This window comes from Argentina silus, assembly GCF_951799395.1.
Source record: "Argentina silus genome assembly, chromosome: 16".
Taxonomy (NCBI): domain Eukaryota; kingdom Metazoa; phylum Chordata; class Actinopteri; order Argentiniformes; family Argentinidae; genus Argentina; species Argentina silus.
In genome coordinates, this window is record NC_139670.1 from 1575921 (window position 1) to 1596336 (window position 20416).

Genomic DNA, 20416 nt, shown 5'->3' on the forward strand with positions numbered 1-20416 from the left:
ACTTCAATAAATCTGCTGGAATCCTCTGGCTTGTTCAAGTGGTTCTCCATGAAATCTCTGAGAGAGCGATTATGCAGTTGGCTGAAGTACATCTTCTGAAGCCTTTCCTTCTCCTGATTCCCCAGGTCTGTGTATTTCAGCCTCAATACCGAGTCAGGAGTGGCACAGTTCAATAGGAAACCCTTGGCTGATTCAAAGACCTCCTCTTCCGTGTCTTTCTCGTGAAACTTGTTTTCTATCTCCACCTCATCTTTGTCCAGATCCAATTCCATACCATCATGGGTTGGCTCTTCTTCAACAGTAGTGGCACCCTCATCATCTGACACCTCCATGGGAACTTCATCCTCAATCTTTTCAATCGAAACACTCTTCTGCTTTTCATGGTCATCATCATCATCATCATCATGATTCCCATTCACATGCATGCCACAAAGATCAGCCCCTTCTTCCTGTCTGTTTACAATTTCCTGATTTTCTTCCTCCTCTTCCTCAAGGAGGGGGACCTCATCCTCCTCCCGCTCCTCCTCCTCCTCTTCCTCCTCCAGTGTGTCATATTCTTTCCCCTCTTTCGGCTGATCCTCCTCTCCCCTCTGTTCCTCCATTCTCTCTAGGGCTTGTAGGAGAGCGCTGGCACAGGCATCTCCATGGAAACCAACAAACACATCCGAAAGTTGGAAATCTTCAGAGGCCGAGCCAGAGAACTCCTGGACCCACTCTTTGAGTTTTGCCAGAACCCTGTGCTGCCAGGGAGTCAGATCCGTGCTCCGGTCCACCCTGTGTTTCTCCAGTCGGTTGATGAGAGGAACCGGGAACTGTGTGTAGACCTTCCCCTGGTCCTCCACCACCACCAGCCTGAACTCCCTGTGGACCCGACACTTCACCCTGTGAGAGCCGAGGCCCAGATCCACATACTGCTGCCCACTGAGGTAGACATAGTACTGGTTCAAGGCATCATAGAGGCTCTCGTAGAGGTTCTGTAGGTTCAGGAGGATGACAGTACGGCCCGTCTCCATGCAGGTCTTGACTCGGTTCACATTGCGACAGATCTGGGCGTACTCCTGGTCCTTGGGGAAACCGGATCCGAATACGATCTCAGGGTAGTCTGCATAGTCTCCCTTGGCAAACACTCTTTGCTGGAGGATGTGAAGGGCCGCGTTGTTAGTGGTGAGTAGCAGGAGGTACCGGCTCTCTTGGTTGCTGTCACGGTCAAGATTCTGCTCCACCATTTGCAGAGTGCTTGGTCTGGGAACCTCTCTGAGGTTCTGGAAGACATCTTGGAAGAAAATGAGAGGGTCAAAATCTTCTGGCTGTCCACTGAAGTTGCGCAACATCGCCTCAGCCAGCTGACTGTCATTGGGCTCTTGTTGGGAGGATTTGACGATAGAAAAAATCATTTTCACCAGACTGTAATAATCTCTGAGACCAAAGAACTGATTTTTTGCTGTCTCTCTACATATCTTCAAGAATGCCTTCGCTAACAGTGGGAAGAGGTGTTTGAGCTTCAGAAGAACGGGTTTTGAAGATGAACAGATTCCTTCCGCTGTCTCCACCAATTCGTTTTCGCTCGGATCCCACCGTGACACAAAAATCCCCCTGTTCATCTTCGCTGGGTCCAGAGCCCAGTTTGAGATACCCACAAATCCAACCTTCATGTGTGGGTCTGGCCTGTCGTTGTCAATGCAGCCATCCTCCAAAAGGGGGTGAAGGGTCTTCAGGGGCATCTGAGGGGAGTCCTCCGCTAGTCCTATCTCATCCAGCACCACCACTGACACATACTCATCCATGTTCTTGTCCTTCTGGAATCGGGCACAATTCCGGAACGTTCCAATGATTCCCTCAGGGCTAGAATGAGGACTACACTGGAAGGAGACCATGTGAACCTCTTTGAGCCTTTGGAAGAGCCTGCAGTGGGATTTTTGGCCTTGCATGGCATCTGCAACCACAGTCTTGGCGAGGGACTTGGAGCTCCCTGGCTTTCCGACCACAAAGAGCGGTATCCTGAGCTCAATGCAGACCACCATCAGGAACACATTCTCTTTGAGGGCTATGTTCTTAGCCACTGTCTCCCTCGTCTGTATGTTGTCGAGGAAGAGGTCTTGACACGATGAAATCTCACGTTGCAGTGATGCTGGGGAGTTCAGCGGGTCTGGGAAGTGTTTGCTAATAGCTGATAGGTACTCCGTCTTAGAAACCAGAGATGGGTAGTAGCACACTCCTACTGCGAGAGCCAAGCAAATCAGAGTCCTCTGAACGCTGTTGAGCGCATTGGAATTGGGTAACAGCTGGTCGCTATGGTGATAAAACCACACGAGCACTCTCATAGACCTCTCCACGTCTCTCAGACTAACAAAACTGCACTCGTTCTTTCTGCTGCGCATGTATCTCTGAGAGGCAGCCAGCACATCTGATATTACCTTGTTACACGCCACTGGCAAATGGTGATCCTTGGCTTGCTTGTGGACTATCTGGCTGATGTAAGAGAGCTCAGTTGAATTGCTCAACTGGCCAAAGTCCCAGACCAAAGGAGCCATGCTGGGAGGCAGTGGATGAACCCTATAGACCAGCTGCCTCAGAGGGACCTTACCAAGACGGTCCTCTGTTTCCTCTGCCCTCACTCTGTATCCTAACCCAGCGCGTTCCAGACGCTCCACCATCTCACGGGAGTGTCTCCGATAGGGGTTGCAGGCTGCGATTATCTTCAAGCCTGTGTCTGGCTTCAGAGGACGTCCTTCTACTGTCCGGTCACACAGGACCTCTTTTATGGCAAAAATGGATTCTGTGGTGTTGGCCTCGTCAAAAAACAAAACAGTGTCCAGTTTGTGTGTTCTCTGGTTCCTCTGTGCCAGTATCTCTGCCTCCCCCACTTTCCTGTAGATCATCTCAGCTGTGGTTCCTCCATGCACTTTGACCAGTTTCATGTTGTCTACCTCTCTTCCCTCCCTTTGTAGGTCACAGAGGAAGCGGACCAATCGGGTCTTCCCGCACCCTGTCTCACCCATTATTATGACGGGAATTCCACAGCGGAATCTCATCTGAATGGCTAACATTTTCATCACGTTGTCAGCGGTGAGCTCGTATGTCGGGTCTGGATCAAAGAATTCCCCATTGGCTCCCTTCATCGTTCCTTTCTTGGCCCCAACAACAAGTGAGATCCTCTTGATCTTGTCTGCTCTCGGCAAACGGTCAAAGTCTTCAGTGAGAGAGATGCCTTGTCGTTGGAGGCCCTCTAAAAGGTTGAGGGTCATCACGTCCCCCATCAACACCTTCTTGGTTTGAGGATCGACAGCGTTCAGAGTGTTTCCCAGACGACCTTTTGTCACATGAAAGCCCAGGAAAGACATGGAGAATCGGTCTGCGTTGAAGAAAATGTAGGGATGAGACTCGCATTCCCAGTGCTTACGGATGGTCAGGCGGGCCAGAAGGTCGTCCTCTTGGTTGTCATCAAAGGAGAGTAGAGTGGGGCTCTGGTCTGAGGTATCCATGGACGGCGAGGCGAAATCCCTTGCCATCAGAATCATGAATTTCACTATAAAGCCCTTGAAACCAGGGAGGTGGTCGGCAAGGAAGTCTGGGTCACAGAACGCTGAGTTCTCGCAGTCTTTCAGCTGCACGTTAAGGAACCAGGTGAAGTTCTTCAGTTCAGCCCACGATGGATCTTTCAGTCCACAGTTTGCCAGAAGGTGATGGAGACAGTCAATGGGATTCCCCTCTTTGGATCCCTTCCGGTAATAAAATGCATCCAGATTTTCATTTCTGTTGAAGCGCTTCAGGAACTGGTAGGGCCTCTGGATCCCCTCACTGGAGAACTCCTGCTCATCCATCAGTGGGTCTAAGGTTCTCCTTGTCAGCTGGCTCAGCAAAATCTGTTTCACCTCCTTTGGTGGTCTGCATTGGATGGTGGGCAGAATGTCAAGAAGACCAAGTCTTATCTGGAAAGAAAACAAGTGGGATAAACAAAAAAGGAATGATGAATGGATTAGTTTAGTTATAAATTATAGTGTAAATGAACATTTGAGTTGGTTTTTAATCCTACCTCCTTGATTTGTGGTTGTTTGTGAGGGGTTGGGCATGGTCTCAGAACCTCAACAGCAATCAGATGAGCTGCATTTCTTCTCCACAGCTCTCCCTGGCTGTCACTCAAACAGCCCAGCACCAATAAATGAAACAGGAACTCCTCAAGGCCTGCATGAACCTGAATGTGAGCAAAATAATCACAGAAAACTATTAAGTGAAACGGTACCTGCGTAATAACCCTGTAATTACAATGTCACAACAATGTTTTAACATTGCGTAATAATGTCCGCCTGTGTAATAACACAAATGTTAAATGTATTAACATAGGCATAAATGGTATGTGATGACATAAGCTCTATGATGAAAGGGAGGCATGCTGTGGACCTACTGCAGCAGTGTCGATGTGAAGCAATACAGGGTCCTGCTCTCTCAGAGGTGCCAGTCTGCCTGACAGGGTCTGTATGAATGAGTCCACATCAACCTGTGGCTCGATGAGTCTGATCCTGATATGCTGGGCCTTTACAGACACCTGCCGGAACTTCTCAAACAGACGGTCCACATAAAGAGATTTCCCTACGACAACAGAGGGAGGGTATAAAAAATAAGGTGCAGTACAACAAAAAAACTATCTTTGAAAGAACGTATATTCTAGAAACAGACACATATATATTGTATCGCAGGGTTCTCCCAAGGATGTCTGAACAGTGAGGTGCTGGATCGCATTATCAAAACCTGACTTGTGTTTATTCATGTCAAAATCGTCTATCGTTACTAAATATATCAGTTTAATTTGCCTTGAGATGTTTACATGCTGGCGCCGGCAAGTTCACAGAGTGGCACAGCGCCACCGTTACATTCTTTGGGGAGAGCCCTGTATTGTGTATTATTGTCATACTGTATATCACAATCCTTTGGTTTAGTTATTCCTTACCAACTGCCGGGCGAGAAGATGACACAACCCAGACGGACAGTTTGTCTGGGTACATCACCGAGATGGGGTGGTGTTGGAACGGGACTGTAAAATGATGGCGGAGATATCCTCTGGCCTTCTCAGCAGTTACACCCATCCCTGCCTGCACTTTGTGGTTGCTGAAGAAAGACGGGACATATCTGTGCTGGTGCATCACGGGGCTGACCATAACCAGGCGGTAATGTGGCCCCGCGCCTCTCTCAAGGGCCTCAAAGAGCTCCCCGACGGCCACGCTGACGTCATACCCCAGCAGTCCCGGGTTGACCAGGGTGTGGATCCTGTGCTGGCTGCCTCTGCCCAGGGCTCGACGGAGGAAGATCTCCACCTGCTCCTCGGAGGTCTCCTCCCTGCACACCAGGACCTCATCAACGGATGGAAGCGGCTGCTCTGGGCTCTCCATGTAGAAGGATAGAGCTGTGCTAAAAACCTCTGTGGCCGGGCAGAGGACGAGGTTGGGCTTCCCCTCCTGGAGAGCCAGAGGTAGTTTCCTCTGGATGTGCTGTTGGTTCATCTCTGAGAGTCGGGAGAGGAAGCGAGCCAGGGTGGAGATGTCCACATGCTGGATGAGGTACCTCGGCATGTCCTCTTTGAAGTGCCTCCAGAGGTCTTCTACACTGTCCTCAGTGTCTTCTTCCATGACCAGGGCTTCCTCTATGCCCTCCTCCTCTTCTACTGCATCTGAGGGGAATTCTATCATATCCTCCACCTCATCGCTCTTGGTGCTTTCCTCATCGTATTCCAATGCGTCTTCTGCTTTGTGTACAGTTGATATGAAGTGCCTAGATGGACCATAATCATCATCATCGTCATCATCATCATAATCTTCCCCTTGCAAGCAAGGCTGAGGGTGTGGCTCTGTTACCATGGCGAAGGCCTCTCTGACATCATTCAGGGTACACCCAGGTTTGATGGGAGACAGCAGGTGCCACACCTGTTGAGTGGCCGGGGCCCGCCTCACACACACGCTGTAGACCCAACGACACAGGTACACCACCTGCTCAGACGTGTAGTGGTTTAACGGGTGGAACTGGGAGCGCTTCTCACCGATGAACAGGCACCATTCCTTATGGCAGGTCTCCATAGAGCGGCACAGTTCCTGGAGCTGTTCGGTCACCTCCCCGCGGTACGCCATCTCTCTACCCCTCAGGGAGGGGAAGGTGACCTGGATGCACGGCTGCCTCTCTGGGCTGCATTGGACCTGAGCACGCCACTCTCGGAAAAGCATGTTGCCTGAAGACTGCATCTGGAGGAGGATGGAGCCCAGTCTCTGGACACCCTCGAAGACCTAAAGAGACGGGATTTTCAAAAACATTCAATCCTCAATCGCAAAACCTTGGAGTCAACGTGGAGACCAGAAATATAGTAAGCCATTATGTTTACGTTTACGTTCTGATACATTAGGCCTGAATGGTACAGCCATAATGAAGACCTGACCTCTGACCTGAGTGAACCTGTTGACTTGCTCTTTGCCATGCTCTCCTTTGGATGACATGAGCATCAGTTTGTTCTGCAGTTCCACAAGCTCCTCCAGGCTGTAACCCTTCTCATCGTTGTCCCTTCTCACTTTGACCAGCAGGAGGCTCTGCAGACATCTCTACAAGCAGACAGCATGCACTTACATTCATACTTCATATACAGTATTCGTAAAGCAAGCAGCAAATGTCATACAAAGGGCCATACTAGGGTGTGATTGTTTCTCTTGACATAACATAATATTGTGGTTTTATATGATGTATTGATTTCTCTATGTATATACTGTGTTGTATTTTGCATGTGTTGTTTTGTAATTGTATTGACACTATACTGTGCACAGGGTGCACCTGCAACAGTCCTTAGTCTCAGTGTGTTTCCCCTCGATAAATAAAGATTAAATCTGAATCTCAATTCGGTATTCAGAAGTCTCTGTTGAAGTCAGGCTGTTGAGACTTGTCTCCCTTTCCACTCACCCTCTCTGTGTGTCTCTCAGGCCAGCCTAGGTGGTACACTCCCCGGGCATTGATGGCAGAAGCCAGGGAGAGAGATGACTGCTCCACGGAACCATGGGTCTCCTTCAGTCCCTTCAGCCAGCTCAGCCAATGACTGGAGTCTCTCTATAGAACCAGAGAATAGAATATAGAACCAGAGAATAGAATATAGAATAGAATTTAGAACCAGAGAATAGAATATAGAATAGAATATAAAACCAGAGAATAGAATATAGAGACCAGAATGTTAGCGTCAACAGCTCCATAACCTCGTCCCCAGGCTATTGTGCACAGCGCCTATAAGCCTGGAATAACAATGACTCAAACCTGGCCTTAGTGGGAGTGAATTGACTGATTTCAGCAAATCACACGGGGAGATGATTGATGCGAGATAAAGCCAATGGCTATGCACCATCCGTTTTCAACACTCTTTCTATTGGCTTAATGAAGGCCAAGTTTGACACATTGGTCCACCGGACCATTCACACATTTGGGGGCAGAAGTGTCTGGGACATCTAGGACAGGGATTAAAATGAGTGAGTGAGTGAGTGAGTGAGTGAGTGAGTGAGTGAGTGAGTGAGTGAGTGAATGAATGGATGAATGGATGAAAAGAACAGAGAAATTGATTTACCAGTTTGTCCGGGAGTCTCTCATCTCTTCGTAGGGTTTCCCACACCTGCTTTGCACAGGTCATGAACTGTTCAAACCCGGTGCAGGCGGAGAGAGAGTAGAGCAGGGGACCGTAGCCCATCACAGCGTCATGGAAACAGGCCACACGGTCGATCTCTGTGTCGTTCTCCCCAGCCGAGATGGACGCCAAGTCCACAAACACCTTCACATCACTCATATCTGTTCAAGGAAAATAAACAAAGATGAGAGAGCAGCTAGTGTGAAGTAATAGCAGAATACATGACTAGTCATTATTACAGTACAACAGCATTCAAAATGTATGGTACTACTAGCTAAATAACATGAGGGAAGGGGGAGTAAATGTTTTGACCCCTAGTTGCACCTCTTTTCCCCAGTCGTTTCTTGCTGCTCAATGAGCACATTTAAATGTATGTTTTAAACTGTAGTGCTTACGTTTTATGATCGAAATGTTCTTTAAAACTGTGTGCGCTGCTATTTTGGCCAGGTCTCTCTTGACTCTCAAGAGATTGTTAATCGTAATGAGACTACGCTGGTAAAATAAAGGTAAAATGAATACAAAACAAAATGGATGCTTTCAGATGGGTTCTGCTCGTATGATAAAATGGAGGTTGACATGGGCTTACTCTTTAGGTGTTCCTTGACCCAGCTGACCAGAGGATGGCTCTCCAGGAACACTTCCAGACATGCCGTGTGCTGCTGGGTAACCATGGACAACTGCCGCTTGGCACTGATGAGGTCATCACTAAGCGACCCCAGGGTCCTCTGTTTGAATGAGTCTTCTCTCTGAACGTTACATGAAAGAAATATATAATAAATATATATAGAAATAGAAATATATAACATCACTTGACATGGTAACAAACTATTGTTGTTCTATTCTCTATTATATTCTATTTCTAGTATTAAGTATTTGAGTATTGAAGAATTAAGGGAGTGAAGCACACTGTTTTGACAGTTGTAATGCTGCGATGTTAGGAAAAGCTCTTGAGTAATCAAACACAATGCAAACACCTTGAATTAAACATTTGCTATAAAAAAAACAGTTCTATTACCAGTTGGGTGAGGCTGTGGATCTCACTGAAGTCTCCTCTGAGCTTCAGCCTAGCAGCGATCTTCAGAACGGCACTGGCTGAAGCTGCTGCGTGGTGGAGCTGTCGGTACTCCTGGATCTGACCCAGCCTGACCTCCACCCAGTCAGGCTTCAACCCCTGATACCCAACCAGCTTCTCCGACACCAGGCCAAGCTCCCTCCTCATCTGTACCCCCTCCCCCTCGTCCCCACTAGCCTCCAGAGCCTGGTCCAGCTCCTCAAATGTGGAAGACGCCATAGCGATCCTGAGGCCGAGCAGGTCGAACTCCCTCAGTCTGGGCTTCCAGATGACGTCACAGACCTGTGTGAGGGTCATCGCTCTGGGCATGGGGGTGTGATGTCCCTGAGAGGCCACCTCCGCAGCCACCTCCACTGCTCCCTTGGCCCAGGCGTGAAGCAGCATGTTGCTGTCTCGCAGCTTGTGCATTTCTCGGGCCATCTCCAGGACCCCCTGGTTGGCGCTGTACCACCGTGCCCGCCCTGGGTCGGTCCCCTGTCCCTGTCCCCCTTCCTCCACCCTGCAGGGCTGGACCACCACCAGCTTATCCAGGCTCACTGACTGGAGGTCAGCTCTGTGCTGGGCCTCAAGAGCGGAGATCTCGGAGGCTGGAGAGACAAATAATGTACCTTATTGTTATGTCTTTTTGTAAAGGTTATTTTTTGGAGTGTAGTAGTCCCACTCTCGTAGTTTTTATTGGATAGAGAAAGAGAAAGAAGACTCTGTGAACTGGGATCACGGTGAAGGTGTTATTACAATCATACTCTATGTAGAACAAACAAGAAGCAATATCTTGGCCAACTATTTTCCCTCTGATTACATTTCAGTGTTTCTGTTTCTGAATACTATACCCCAATGGACCCCACCTGTGATGCTCTCTGTGACCTTCCCCATCATCTTGATGAGCGTGTCCATGTGGTCTCTCTGCAGCATGAAGGACTGCAGGTCTTTCTCTCTCTGGGCCAAGATCCCCCCAGCTTCAACAGGGAGGCCCTCCAGATTAGTATTCTTCTTGTCTGTGGAAGACAAAACAAGCGTTACAATATACAGTATACTGTACACTACACACCTCATGGAAACTGGACAACTCAAGAGACATACAGAAATGACAAGTTAGTTAGTATTAAATGTATAGAAAGTTAGTCAGTATTAACATTTTCAGTCAGACTATGTACATGTAAATATGCTTTAATGTAATATACTGCATCTACAGGATATCTATCTACAGTGATGTACTCTGACTCAGACACTCACACTGGCGGTAGAGCTTCTTAAACTGTTCTCTGTGTTTCAGGGTGGTCTGGAGGTGTCCCAGAGGTACATGTCCCTGACACAGCGCCTCTACCAGGGAGCCCAGGGTATTGCAACAGCCACGGACCACCTGGCCAGCTGCATCATCCACCTGTATGGCCTTCCAGTCCCCTGCAAGAGAGCCAGGCATGTCACTCAGTTACAAACACTACAAATGGTTACTACTAATGGTTACTACAAATGATTACTACAAATGATTACTACAAATGGTTACTACAAATGGTTACTACAAATGGTTACTACAAATAGGGTTACTACAAATGGTTACTACAAATGGTTACTACAAATAGGGTTACTACAAATGGTTACTACAAATGGTTACTACAAATGATTACTACAAATGGTTACTACAAATGGTTACTACAAATGGTTACTATATGTAAAATGAGAGATGTAAACAGGCCAAAACCATGATAAACTATCACACTGCTACATAATACAGTAGATAAACTATCACACTGCTACATAATACAGTAGATAAACTATCACACTGCTACATAAAACTGTAGAATAAGATTATTTTGTCCATGACTGTTACTTCTCAGACTGATTGATCCTGTACCTTGAGACAGGAGGTGGTTGAGGGCAGACTGGGGTTCCAGTAGCAGGCCTACAGGGTCGTCCCCAAACCGTGCCGCTGACTCAACAACAATGGAGGACAGGACGGAGGAGGGGGGCATCTTCACGATGGAGGACAGCATCCGCATCAGTTCTCCCTCTTTCCCAGCCTGAAGACGAGAGAGCACTTAGTATTAGCAATTACAGTACAGTCACTCTCTCCATAGCCAGTGAGTAAACCTGAGTATGAACCAAGCCGATATTAGTGTACATGACACTCAGCATTAGCAATTACAGCACTGTACATCCACTAAACCTGGGGACCAAGGTTTAAACAAGGCAGTGCCTAGGCAGTAGACAGATGTTGTAAATGGTCCATATCGACCTGGCAGATGTTCTTGATGGCTGTCTGACTCTGGTCCTGGAAGCAGGTCTTTATGATGTCATGGCTCCTCCCCATAGCCTCCACTGATGACTCAATGCAGCACACTGCCACCTTGTCCACATCATAGGCCTGCAGAGGAATAAGACAAAGTTTGACACTAGGGATATTGTCTAGACTCTAGACCCTCTCAGCTTTCTCTTAACTCATTTAGTGCCGAGGGTGAATAAAGTCGCCCAAACTGTCAACATTCTAGAGTACCAAGGGTGACTTTATTCACCAAAAATCCATAAATTATGACGCTTCATTTTGTAGCCAATCAAAGTATTGTTGCTAGGTAAACACCACATAGAACACTCGGCACTCGAGGTGGTGAGTGTTCTGGAATTCTTTGGCAGTTGGTGTTTAAACCTCTGAATGTGTGACCTGGTCCTTGTCAATGTTTCTTCTTTTCGTGGTGTCATAGAGACTTACTGTGGAGATCCTCTTCCTCAGGTCTCTCTCCAGGCTGTCTCTCCACCGGGCTGACACGCTCTGAACCGAACACTTCACCCTCAGCAAGGCATCCCACATCTACCAACGCAACAAGGGTTTAGACTGCACATGAAAGGGTTCATGTGACTGCATTGTGACTGCCAATGGCCCCTGGTCCGAGCATTGATTACATTATCTTATGATGACTGATGGATAGATGATTCACTTACTTAAACAAATGTATTTGTCGTAAGTCGCTTTGGATAAAGGCATCTGCTAAATGCCATAAATGTAAATGTGAATGTAAATGACTTACAGAAAGAATGTGTGACAGTTTTAGATCGTTATACTCTACGAATTGGTGGTAGGGTGCTTATGACACAGTAAATTCATTAAAAAGAGTATTAAAATAAATGTTCACATCAGAAATGTTCACATCAGAAAACTATTCTGGTTAAATAAGAGCTGGTAACTCTATCTATGACCTATGCAGCCAAACTAGATGATAATTAGTGTCTCATGCCGACCTCTATTTCTTTGGGGTAGCTGAGTGATCTGGACTGTTTCAGAAGGGGGTTGTGGAGTAGTCCGTCCCTCCACTGGCTGAGCTGTTGCTGCACCTTGCCCATGCTGTCATAGAGCTCGGTCTGCTCAGGCCTCCTCTCCTCACCGTCCTGGCACTGGAGAGGAACACAAGCAACATGCTGTAAGTTACAGTACTTTGAACAAGCCCAAGCACAACAGCAGAAGACCAGCCTTATTGGCCATTTGGGAAAGACAACTACCTTCTTTGTCAGAAACACAGATCAGAACTCAGACCATGTAGGACCACAGTACTAGAGCTACAAGAACATCAATAGAAGACAAAGAGATTTGAGATTTGAGATTTGGGGAAAGACTGACTGTCTTTGTCAGAGCAGCATCCAGAATTTCAGCCACTTTCAGCACCAGTTGGAAGGAGACCACCGCCGCGTTGTAGAGCGGGACAAGTCGCACCATTCTGCAAACGCTCCCAAGAACGCTGATGCAACTCAAGAGGATGGAGTCCACATCGCCGGAATCCATGATCCTAGAAATAAAACACACATGAAATACAGAACCACAACACAGAACGCATTCATACTCGACAGATTTCAGTACCTCTCCTTCTCTTTCTCAACTTCCCCCAGTATGTGGCACAGGATCTTCTGAGTAGCCTGCATGTCGAAAGAAAACAATGTCACATACAGTATTGATATCCGGTCATCCACCACAATAGCACTGCTGCTCTTTTCAACTGCTAAAATTAACATTTGACATCTATGACTTACCTCTAAATTCAGTTGTGATCTGTTGTTATCGGTAACCTCCCTATACTTGCGAAGCCTATACAGCAGGGTTTGGATGAGTTGTTCTGGAGGCGTCCCTGTCCTGGCGGAGTATTCTGGGATGTCCTCTAATGCCACCAGGGACAGCCAACTCACCGATACAAGAGGGATCTCCTTCGCTAAAGACATGTGATGCTGGATCAAAGTCAGCATCATCCTATAAAAGAAGGGCGCAAAATTATAAGTGATTTCTAACCTTTATTAATACAGGGGAAACACACTGAGACCAAGGCCTCTTTTGCGGGTTCACCCTGTCCACAATATCAATAGAATTACAAAACAACACATAAATATAGAAACAAATATAAAAACTACAACACAGTAAAATACAGAAATCAATACATCATGTAAAACCACAATATTATGTTATATCAAAAGAAACAACCGCATCCTTCACCTGAATGCCAAAACTGATTCATAATTCTGCTGACATTGATGGTTAAGGTTGTGTGCTGCTAGGAGTGAGACTCACTTCCGTTTGTCTGGGGCGCCTCGGATCCACTCCCTGAAGTTGCCGAAATGCACGTTATTCAGTCCTGACCAGTTCTCCTCTTCCACGGTAGGGCCTAGCCTGCAGGCGTCTGCTCCTGGCTGTCTGAGCGTGTGCAGTAGAGGAACAAGCAGGGGGAGCTCTGAGACCATCCTCTGTGCGCAGTGGTTCATCAGACCCAAAACAGTACTAAAGGAACAGACAAATACGGTGGATTGAAGAACATCACATCGTTCATTGGGGTTAACTAATTTAGCGCCGAGGGTGAATAAAGTCGCCCAAATTGTCAACATTCTAGAGTACCAAGGGTGAGTTTATTCACCAAATATGCATAAATTACGATGCTTCATTTTGTAGCCAATCAACGTGTTGTTGCTAGGTAAACACCACATAGAACACTTGGCGCTCTGGGTGGTGAGTGTTCCGGAACTCTTTGACAGTTGGGGAGTTAATCAGGTAATCAATCTCTCCAGAACAGAGGATGACAGTAAAGGGCTAAAATGTTACACAGTAAATTTGCTTCACATGCTTCAGGAGTGCTTGTAAAGTCACATTGAGGTGGAAAGTATCTGAAACTCACTACTGTGCAGTTGAGAAAACATTCAGCAGTCCCTCAATGTTTCTCTTGTCCAATGCAGCACCAGTGGACACCAGGCGACAGAGTTCGGCCCAGCCCTTTACTCCAAGTTCGATTCGACATCCTGTGCAGACCAGGAACACGGACAAGCCCAGCACAAGGGGGTTGCTGCAAGTCAGGTTCGTTTGTGATGATCCCTTGGATTTTCCATGCAAGAGCTGCAGAAAACGCTCAGAGATCAACTCTGACACCTGTGAACAAAGAGTAGAGAGGAGAACCGTCGTGAAGATGTCCCCAGATGTACATACTGTAGATGGTGTAGTTGATCGTTTTCTATGCAAGAAAAAATAGAAGTATTGTTGTGAAACCAACCTTGACTGATGAGGGTGTTGAACTGTCAGGGTAAACAACACATTGCGCAGCTGTGCTGAAACTCTTCTGTAAATGTCGCAAGTTCTGAGCGAAGGTCTGAGTGCTCTCCTTCTCGGACGGGAGCCATTTCTGGAAGACTCTGTCCAGCAACACATCAGCAGAGGCTTCCCAGGCATCTGAAATGTCCTTCCGCTTTGATCTGATCAAATTTTCAAAGATACCTTTGATCGACCACGATGACTCTGGCCTCTTAATATAACCCTCATAAAGGTGCAACTCTGGAAAAAAGGCATTAAACTTAAGCATACCAAGTAAAAAAATAAACATATGAATAAATGTATTGATTCAAGTAACTTGTTTATTTCTAAAAAAGGATATTTATTTAATTTCTTACCTTTTACTTGACGATCATATGGTATTTGGATATACCTGGTAGCTAACTCCACAGCTGTAGATTTCTGCCGTTGCTGTACTCCATATTGATAGGTCCACCATTGCCCTCTGCCAACTGAGCTTTCCTCAACTGAGAGGATCGCCTCTATTAGGTAACACTGTTGACTAATGCCCCTAAACATCAAAAGTAAAACATGTATTTATAATGTGTTTACTTCAAGACAAAAATTCAAGACAAACATTTAGAAAATAATATTGTTGATCATACTATAATAATCATATCACAAAGCTTGATTTGTTAAACAATTACACTGTTTTCTGATACATGTACTGTTTTTAATCTATTGGTAGTAGTACATGTTGGCCAAAGCTGATACAATATATATATATATATATATAGGTCAGACCACAATGATTGGTATTAAGCTTAACAGAACACTCACACCAAATGAGTCGTTTTTAATTCTAAATATTGATCTCCGTAACATAACAGCAGCTTGTCATGTTCTTGGTTGAACCTGAACTTCTTATCCAACACAGCGTAGATATGAATAGTGAACATGGGAACTCCTGGAGGGCACCTCACAGGAGACCGATCTCTGTTGAAGGAAAGACATTCAACATACATAACATTTTTAAAACATACGTACATTACATAAAACAACATACAAAAAGTTGTGTTTCTACAGGCATAAAAGACGAAGAAGTAATATTTGCACTGCAGGAACGATTTAGTGAGACTAGTACAATGCTGGTAATTTCACCAATGGCCGACTCACCGACTTCCTTTGCCCTGGGAAACCTTGCTGCCTTGGTCCTTTGGTCCTCTCTCCTGTCCCGCTGCAGCTTTAGCATAAGACATGGGTTCACCTCCCTCCGAGCCCTGGGAGTCTGTGGGATTCCCCTGGCCTTTTCCTGAGGGTTTTACCTCTGTCTCTGATGTGCCCTTTTCTCCTTTGCTACAGTCTGGATTCCCCCCGTTGGATGGCTCTGATGCTGCTCCTTCATTGGCTGCTCCAGTGCTGTTCTGTTCTTTCATTGGCTGAGAGGGATCATCTTGCGTTGGTTGAGTCGTGTCAGGGGGGTCAACTTTCATTGGTTTGGATGACCCTGATGCTGTTCCTTCATTGGCTGCTCCAGTGCTGTTCTGCTCTTTCATTGGCTGAGAGGGATCATCTTTTGTTGGCTGAATCACCTCAGTGCGGTCACCTTTCGTTGGTTGAGTGAAGACAACAGGGTCTGTCTGTGTCTCTTGCGTGGTCTGAAACACTCTTGGGGTTTGCGTTACTTTGTCTCTGCCTTTTGATTTCCTGGTCTGAGTCTGTGCTTGTACCTTCCTTGCAGCGTCTTTGACAAGCGGTGCTTGTGTGGTATCTGGTCTCCGCTGGCCAGGATCATCCTGTTGGAGCTGAGGTGGGCTGGTTTCAGCCTGGTGGTCTCCAGCTTGTCCTTTTGTCTGTGTTCCCACAGTTGCCTGAGCCTGATTGGTTTGTGTCTCCATCTCCTCCATCTCCTCCCTCGTTTCTAGAGTCTTCTGAGGCACAACCACAGCAGCACTCAAGACATCTCCATCTGTTTGACTTTTCAGTTCTTTCTTTTTTCTCCTGTTATTTCTCCTTCTCTTCTTCTTCGTATCTTCAACTTTGCTGGTGAACTCCCCTTGCCCCTGTGGCTAAAGAAGACAATTAGAACAACTGTAAACTTCATCAGTTAATCTTTCAGAAGGGTAGACACGCCATCAAACGATGATATCAAACACAGACAATCTACGATGTCAATATCATTATCTATGAATGTAATATTCCATGTTGAACCCTTTTGGGTTCCATTTAGAACCTTATGTGAAAAGGGTTCTATGTGGAACCCAAAAGGGGTCTACATCTAACCCAAAAGGGTTCTTCAAAGGGTTCCCCTATGGGGACAAATGAAGAACCCTTTTAGAACCCTTTTAGAATCCTCTTTCTAAGAGTGTATAGGTGGTGACGATGAGGAACACTACCTGCCGCTTTCCTTGTCCTCTGGGAGTCTTGGTCACAGTATCCTCCTCAGCAGCCACCTCCATCACCAGGGGGTCCTTGTTGTCCTCTGTGCCACGCGGCTCACCTCTGGTTGGCTCGCCAGGGCTCTGCTGGGACCCATGGTCCCCCTTGGAACAGCTACCACCTGACCTAAGCTCCATCTACTGTGCTGCTGGTCTGAGTGGGTTAACTGGTACCGTTAACCGTTCCTCTCCGCCCTCCCCGCTGGGCCTCTCTTTGGGCCTCTCTCTCTCCTTCTCTGGGTCTTCTCTTGGGGTTGGCCCTTCACTTATGTTCTGATTGAGAATATACCAAAAACAACAAAATAGAAGCTTTTGGTTTTGTTCTGAAGTAAGCTACTGAACATAGTACTCAACTACTGTGGAGTACTATACATAGTACTCAACTACAAGTTAGTTTGAACGAGAACAGCAACAACGGTGCCACAACCTTGAATCTTAAGGAACACAATCCCAGATACATTCGAGGAGGAGCAGTAAGGAGAAATGCTGCCACCACTAATTATTTTATTATGATCTCGGTGGATGCCACACCTTATCAGCAGTAACTTCCTCAAGCATTGATGAGTTGCCAAGTTTCTGTTTCCTCGAGATCCGTAGGAACCGCTCTACTTTTACAGCTTTGTATCCACTGCTCATGTTAGTTCATTTACTTTACAGCTAGGCGTACTGTATTTCATGAAGAGATGCAATGTATCTATCATTTCCTGCATGTTGTTGCTCTATCAAAGCTATTAGATGTACCACATATATCGAAAAGCTATCGTATAATAGTTGAGTGAATCAAAATGCATTATTATACAATACAATTATACTGTGCAGTCACATCATAGTACACAGGACTATAAAGAATATCTGAACACAGTCGGTAGCTACATACCTGCTCAATCTCAATGAGTTCTCTGCTCCTCACGGTAGAATATGGTCTGCTGTCAACTTGGACAGATTCGCATGGCAGCATAAATACATGGAAGCTACAGTAACTTTGCCCATCAGTGTTTAGAATCACCTGTCAATAACACACATAAAGTCCACCCTCTCTAAACTGGAGGGACTGTCGCGCAAATGTCATCGTGTGTGCGGAACTACAACGCCTTTGTTTGACAACAAATAACAGCCACTCATTGACTTTCCATCTTTAATTGCGAGTTGAGTTTTCAGGTTTTTGAAATGTACATAATTTATTGAGAAATTACCTGTTAATAATATTAAGGCTTGAAAATAATCTGCGTTTAGATATCTGCTGTGTGATTTTTTGACTGCCCCCCATTCTTAACCTCTCGGTTTCATTTCTCACTAAACGCATCCCAGTGCGTTTTGCAAGAAGTGAGACCTTATAAATAAGTGAGGCAGGCAGGCAGATCGATACATTAAACCCACTGAGAGAAAAAGTACAATTATAAATTATACAAACAACATCATGAACAACATGAAAAGAGAACCTGAATAGACGCAGTTGTGAAAGTTGTGTTTTCAATAGTTCAACACACACAAACGACACAGACATCAGATGAAAATAACATATTTAATAGTCGTATCATCTAAAATATTGTGAAGTCTTTACAAAGACGCCTGATGTTTTTAACCCTTACAACAAAAACAACATCTTGAGAGATGAGATTGTCATTGGAAACACGGTGGCGCCATCTAACGGTTAAAAGGTTCAGATTCTCAGTCCAGGCACCAGAGAGTTATAAAGCACCAAAGGTGAAATTTACGATGTAAAAAATATTAAAGAAAGCAAGAAACATATTAAGAGCAAAATATTTACAACGTGTCTCCTAATATGAGTGGGGGAGAGTAACACCCTCAGAGAAATTTGAAACAGGCAGAAAAAAATATTGTACAAATTTCACTACTTCTGCATGGAATGTGCTTTCTACAACCCCTCGAGAGACGTGGAATTCATTAATGATTTAATGTGTTTTTGAGAACAGTCCGATGCCAGTTCCAGGAGAGTGTACGGGACAAGTACTAGACCTGAGACCCGTCTGGTTTCTTGACTCTTCGGACCACGACCCGGTTCCTGCGTCCCTGTGTTCTGTCGCTCTGCCCGGCCGGGGAGCTGTTCTCCTCCCTAGACAGCGGGGGGCGCTCTGCTCTGGGGGGCGCGGGGCTTCTCCCGGCCCTCACGTCATCCACGAAGGCCTCCACCCCCTCAAACTTGTTGGTCAGCTCCCCCAGACGCTCCTTCAGGCCGTTGAATTCCTTGTACAGGTCTCCCAGGGCATCTGACAGAGGAGAGATCCTGGAGAAGGGGACGGTGGAAGATGATGTTAATCTAATTCATGTTGATGTTAATGAACACAGAAAAACTCATTTAGTGCAGAGGGTGAATAAAGTCGCCACGGGTGACTTTATTCACCAAAAAAGCATAATGCTTAATTTTGTAGCCAATCAAAGTACTGTTGCTAGGTAAACACCACATAGAACACTTGGCCCTCTAGGTGGAGAGTGTTCCGGAACCCTTTGGCAGTTGGTGAGTTAAGTGGTAGAAACAGTTTTGTTCTGTGATATGTTCAGTGTGCAGTACTGTATGTACGCCTGTTCTGATAATACACCACAGGTACAGGTAGACCCGGCCCACCCACCTCCCATAGTCAGGTAGCACGGTGCTGTGGTCATTGTGGAGCAGGTCTTTGACTTGGGTCATGATGGCAAACTTCCAGTTGTCCAACACCAGGGTGAGGTTGGCACATCCTCTGGTGTTAACTTTCTCTGCTGCAGGAGGGATGAAGGAAAGAGGAAAATAACTGTTGTTGTGAATCTCTTACACATTTTTTTTTTTGCATCCCACTGTAGATAGTATTCCCCAACTTGTAGATAGTATTCCCCATGGATGACTTTAAGGAATATTTACATAATGCTTATGTGATTCTACATTGATTACACAGTAAGATATGTATAAACCTTTTCAGAACTCTGAAAAAACACTACCCATAAAACACGGCAAGTGTTTCATGTGGTGTTTACCTAGCAACAATACTTTGACTGGCTACAAAATTAAGCATCATAAAATATGCACTTTTAGTGAATAAAGTCACCCTTTGGCACTCTAGAATGTTGACCATTTGGGCGACTTTATTCACCTTCGACACTAGATGAGTTAAAGTCATCCATGGGTGGTCACACTTCCCACAACACACTTCCCATGTTCAGGGAGGCAATCAGAGATAAAGGGATCAGTCTCTCACCCTCCGACCTGTAGTCCCATTCAGTGTCAGGCTGCGTTCTCTTCCTCTGCCCTGCACACACAGCCACCAGGCACAGCAGAGCCAGGACTGTCTTCATCCTCACCTTACCAAACAGAGACAGGCACGGACGTGAAGACAAGAACATTACTATTGGCAGAAGGTACTGCATCAATATGCAAATGAGCTGATCGTTATCATAATGTTTCATTTATCAATCACTTGTCCATACAGCTGCAAAGATCCTTCCTTCGCCAAAAATACAAAATGTCCTCAAAATCGCCTGTAGAAAACATACCTGCACTCGCTCAGGAATAGAAGATCTGATAATCTCACTACTACTGAAACACACTTCTGAGAGAGCGAACAGCACAACCTACTTTTATACGGCATGTCCCCCTCAGCTCAACCCTCGGCTTGTGCAGATGGGTGTGTCCAAGTCTGCACTGCCACATGCAGACACAGACACACAGACACACACTTCAGAGCCCAAAAGATTAACTTGGACAAAAGGGAAGTTGATGGGTTTGAAGTGACCCTGACCTGCATGATAAACCTTGAAAAATAATCCTTCAG

General features: G+C 46.0%; 2 protein-coding genes across 4 annotated transcripts in view; both read right to left on the reverse strand.

Annotated features, from left to right (window-relative positions):
• Positions 1–14899, reverse strand: part of rnf213b (ring finger protein 213b) — a 38107-nt gene extending 23208 nt beyond the window's left edge. For all 3 annotated transcript variants that reach the window (XM_083687501.1, XM_083687502.1, XM_083687500.1), the window contains exons 1-22: positions 14613–14899; positions 14219–14496; positions 13850–14097; positions 13252–13458; positions 12723–12936; positions 12553–12608; positions 12316–12481; positions 11940–12092; positions 11413–11511; positions 10942–11070; positions 10561–10726; positions 9942–10109; positions 9554–9703; positions 8652–9295; positions 8223–8382; positions 7580–7797; positions 6931–7074; positions 6426–6578; positions 4946–6269; positions 4403–4587; positions 4034–4192; positions 3–3929 (exon numbers count right to left, since the gene is read on the reverse strand). In XM_083687501.1, the coding sequence (XP_083543627.1) occupies positions 3–3929; positions 4034–4192; positions 4403–4587; positions 4946–6269; positions 6426–6578; positions 6931–7074; positions 7580–7797; positions 8223–8382; positions 8652–9295; positions 9554–9703; positions 9942–10109; positions 10561–10726; positions 10942–11070; positions 11413–11511; positions 11940–12092; positions 12316–12481; positions 12553–12608; positions 12723–12936; positions 13252–13458; positions 13850–14097; positions 14219–14496; positions 14613–14793 (9129 nt within the window). In that variant the 5' untranslated portion in view covers positions 14794–14899. The remainder of the gene's footprint in view (positions 1–2; positions 3930–4033; positions 4193–4402; positions 4588–4945; positions 6270–6425; positions 6579–6930; positions 7075–7579; positions 7798–8222; positions 8383–8651; positions 9296–9553; positions 9704–9941; positions 10110–10560; positions 10727–10941; positions 11071–11412; positions 11512–11939; positions 12093–12315; positions 12482–12552; positions 12609–12722; positions 12937–13251; positions 13459–13849; positions 14098–14218; positions 14497–14612) is intronic.
• A 151-nt stretch (positions 14900–15050) lies between these two features.
• LOC310817141 (uncharacterized protein) lies at positions 15051–17673 on the reverse strand (the record flags this gene model as incomplete). The annotated part of the gene is made up of 4 exons (XM_083687578.1): positions 17530–17673; positions 16611–16925; positions 15391–16283; positions 15051–15210 (listed from the first exon to the last, which is right to left on the reverse strand). Exons 2-4 carry the CDS (start codon positions 16788–16790, stop codon positions 15051–15053), a joined length of 1233 nt encoding a protein of 410 aa, XP_083543704.1. The 5' UTR covers positions 16791–16925; positions 17530–17673.
• Positions 17674–20416: the final 2743 nt, after the last annotated feature.